Here is a 2,133-nt window from a genome sequence, read left to right on the forward strand (position 1 = left end):
TGGCAGAGTCTGCTTAAAACATTAAAAGCAGATAACCTGTAGAATAAAATAGTGGCCACTGCTATTATTTATGTCACACAGTATTAGTGCAACTGTTTATCAAGCCTATATTTTCAGTAAAAAATACACTGAAATTAACTTTAATGCACACAAACACATTATTTTTTTTTTTTTTTTCTCATTAACTTTGTTTAATGGTCTCAAAAAATTTGGTGACAGGTTTTTTGGTCAAGTTGTTCCCACTTAAAAATTACCGATTTAAAAACACTAATAACTTAAAACTGCCACAAACAAATGGTCCACAAAAGATTCCTTTCCTTCTGAAGCTTTTACGATGCATGGTTATCATTAGCCAGTCTTTTACTATTAAACTTAAATGGCCAATTGAGACAAACAGTTCTGAGACCGATCTTCCACCACTGGTTAAGACTGAGGTGGCGCTGGATAGTTGAAATATTCATTTGGTTTTCTGGGCCTTCTGGGCAGACTTTGTGACCTTGCCAGCACCTGCTGCCTTCTTTTCAACAGCCTTGATGACACCAACAGCTACAGTCTGCCTCATGTCACGGACAGCGAAGCGACCAAGGGGAGGATAGTCAGAGAAGCTCTCCACACACATGGGCTTGCCGGGGATCATGTCAACGATGGCAGCATCACCAGATTTCAGGGACTTGGGATTTTCTTCCAGTTTCTTACCAGAACGACGGTCAATCTTCTCCTTCAGCTCCGCAAACTTGCAGGCAATGTGAGCAGTATGGCAATCCAGCACAGGCGCATAGCCAGCACTGATCTGTCCTGGGTGGTTCAGGATAATTACCTGTGCGGTGAACTGACCAGCTTCCAATGGTGGGTCGTTCTTGCTATCACCAGCAACGTTACCACGACGGATATCCTTCACGGAAACGTTCTTTACGTTGAAACCAACGTTGTCACCGGGCAAAGCCTCAGTCAAAGCTTCATGGTGCATTTCCACAGACTTGACTTCAGTTGTTACATTAACTGGAGCAAAGGTAACCACCATACCTGGCTTCAGGATACCAGTTTCAACACGACCAACTGGTACTGTACCAATACCACCAATCTTGTACACATCCTGCAGAGGCAGACGAAGAGCCTTGTCAGTGGGGCGGCTAGGTGGCAGAATGCTGTCAAGAGCTTCCAGAAGAGTGGTTCCAGCAGCTTTTCCCTCTTTGCGGGAAATGTTCCATCCCTTGAACCATGGCATATTGGAGCTTGGTTCCAGCATGTTGTCACCGTTCCAACCAGAGATGGGCACAAAGGCAACGGTATCTGGGTTGTAACCAATTTTCTTGATGTAAGTGCTGACTTCCTTTACAATTTCCTCATATCTCTTCTGACTGTATGGTGGCTCAGTGGAATCCATTTTGTTTACACCAACGATAAGCTGCTTCACACCCAGAGTGTAGGCCAGAAGAGCATGTTCACGAGTTTGTCCATTCTTTGAGATACCAGCCTCAAATTCACCAACACCGGCAGCAACAATAAGCACGGCGCAGTCAGCCTGAGAAGTACCAGTGATCATGTTCTTGATGAAGTCTCTGTGGCCAGGGGCATCAATAATGGTAACATAGTACTTGCTGGTCTCAAATTTCCACAGGGAAATGTCGATGGTAATACCTCGTTCACGCTCAGCCTTCAGTTTGTCCAAGACCCAAGCGTATTTGAAGGAGCCCTTTCCCATCTCAGCAGCTTCCTTCTCGAATTTTTCAATGGTACGCTTGTCGATCCCACCACATTTGTAGATGAGATGTCCAGTTGTTGTGGACTTGCCAGAATCTACGTGTCCAATGACGACGATGTTGATGTGTGTCTTTTCCTTTCCCATTGTGGAGTTTTAGATGTTGGCGATGGACACCTTGTAAATTCGCCGCAGACCCGGTGAGGAAGAGCACAAACACATTATAATACCCATTTTCTTTTTTTAATTAAAAAAAAAATTGGTTTTGTTGAGCAAATAGATACTAAGCATGTCAAGCCTCTAAATTGTCTGCTCCAGTAAAACAGAGAAAAACTATGCTACCAAAAATTGTTCAAATGCGACACTTTAAACGCCTTATACAGCTCATCTATTTAGAGTTAACCATGAATAATGGCCATATAAATACTGCTCTC

General features: G+C 43.5%; 1 protein-coding gene across 1 annotated transcript; it reads right to left on the minus strand.

Moving 5' to 3' along the window:
• Nucleotides 1–230: 230 nt before the first annotated feature.
• LOC309546481 (elongation factor 1-alpha, somatic form) lies at nucleotides 231–1,915 on the minus strand. Its single transcript, XM_082246211.1, has one exon. It carries the CDS (start codon nucleotides 1,844–1,846, stop codon nucleotides 458–460), a length of 1,389 nt encoding a protein of 462 aa, XP_082102337.1. The 5' UTR covers nucleotides 1,847–1,915; the 3' UTR covers nucleotides 231–457.
• Between the last annotated feature and the right edge of the window lie 218 nt (nucleotides 1,916–2,133).

Source organism: Pelophylax lessonae (assembly GCF_965119305.1).
Source record: "Pelophylax lessonae genome assembly, chromosome: 2".
Taxonomy (NCBI): domain Eukaryota; kingdom Metazoa; phylum Chordata; class Amphibia; order Anura; family Ranidae; genus Pelophylax; species Pelophylax lessonae.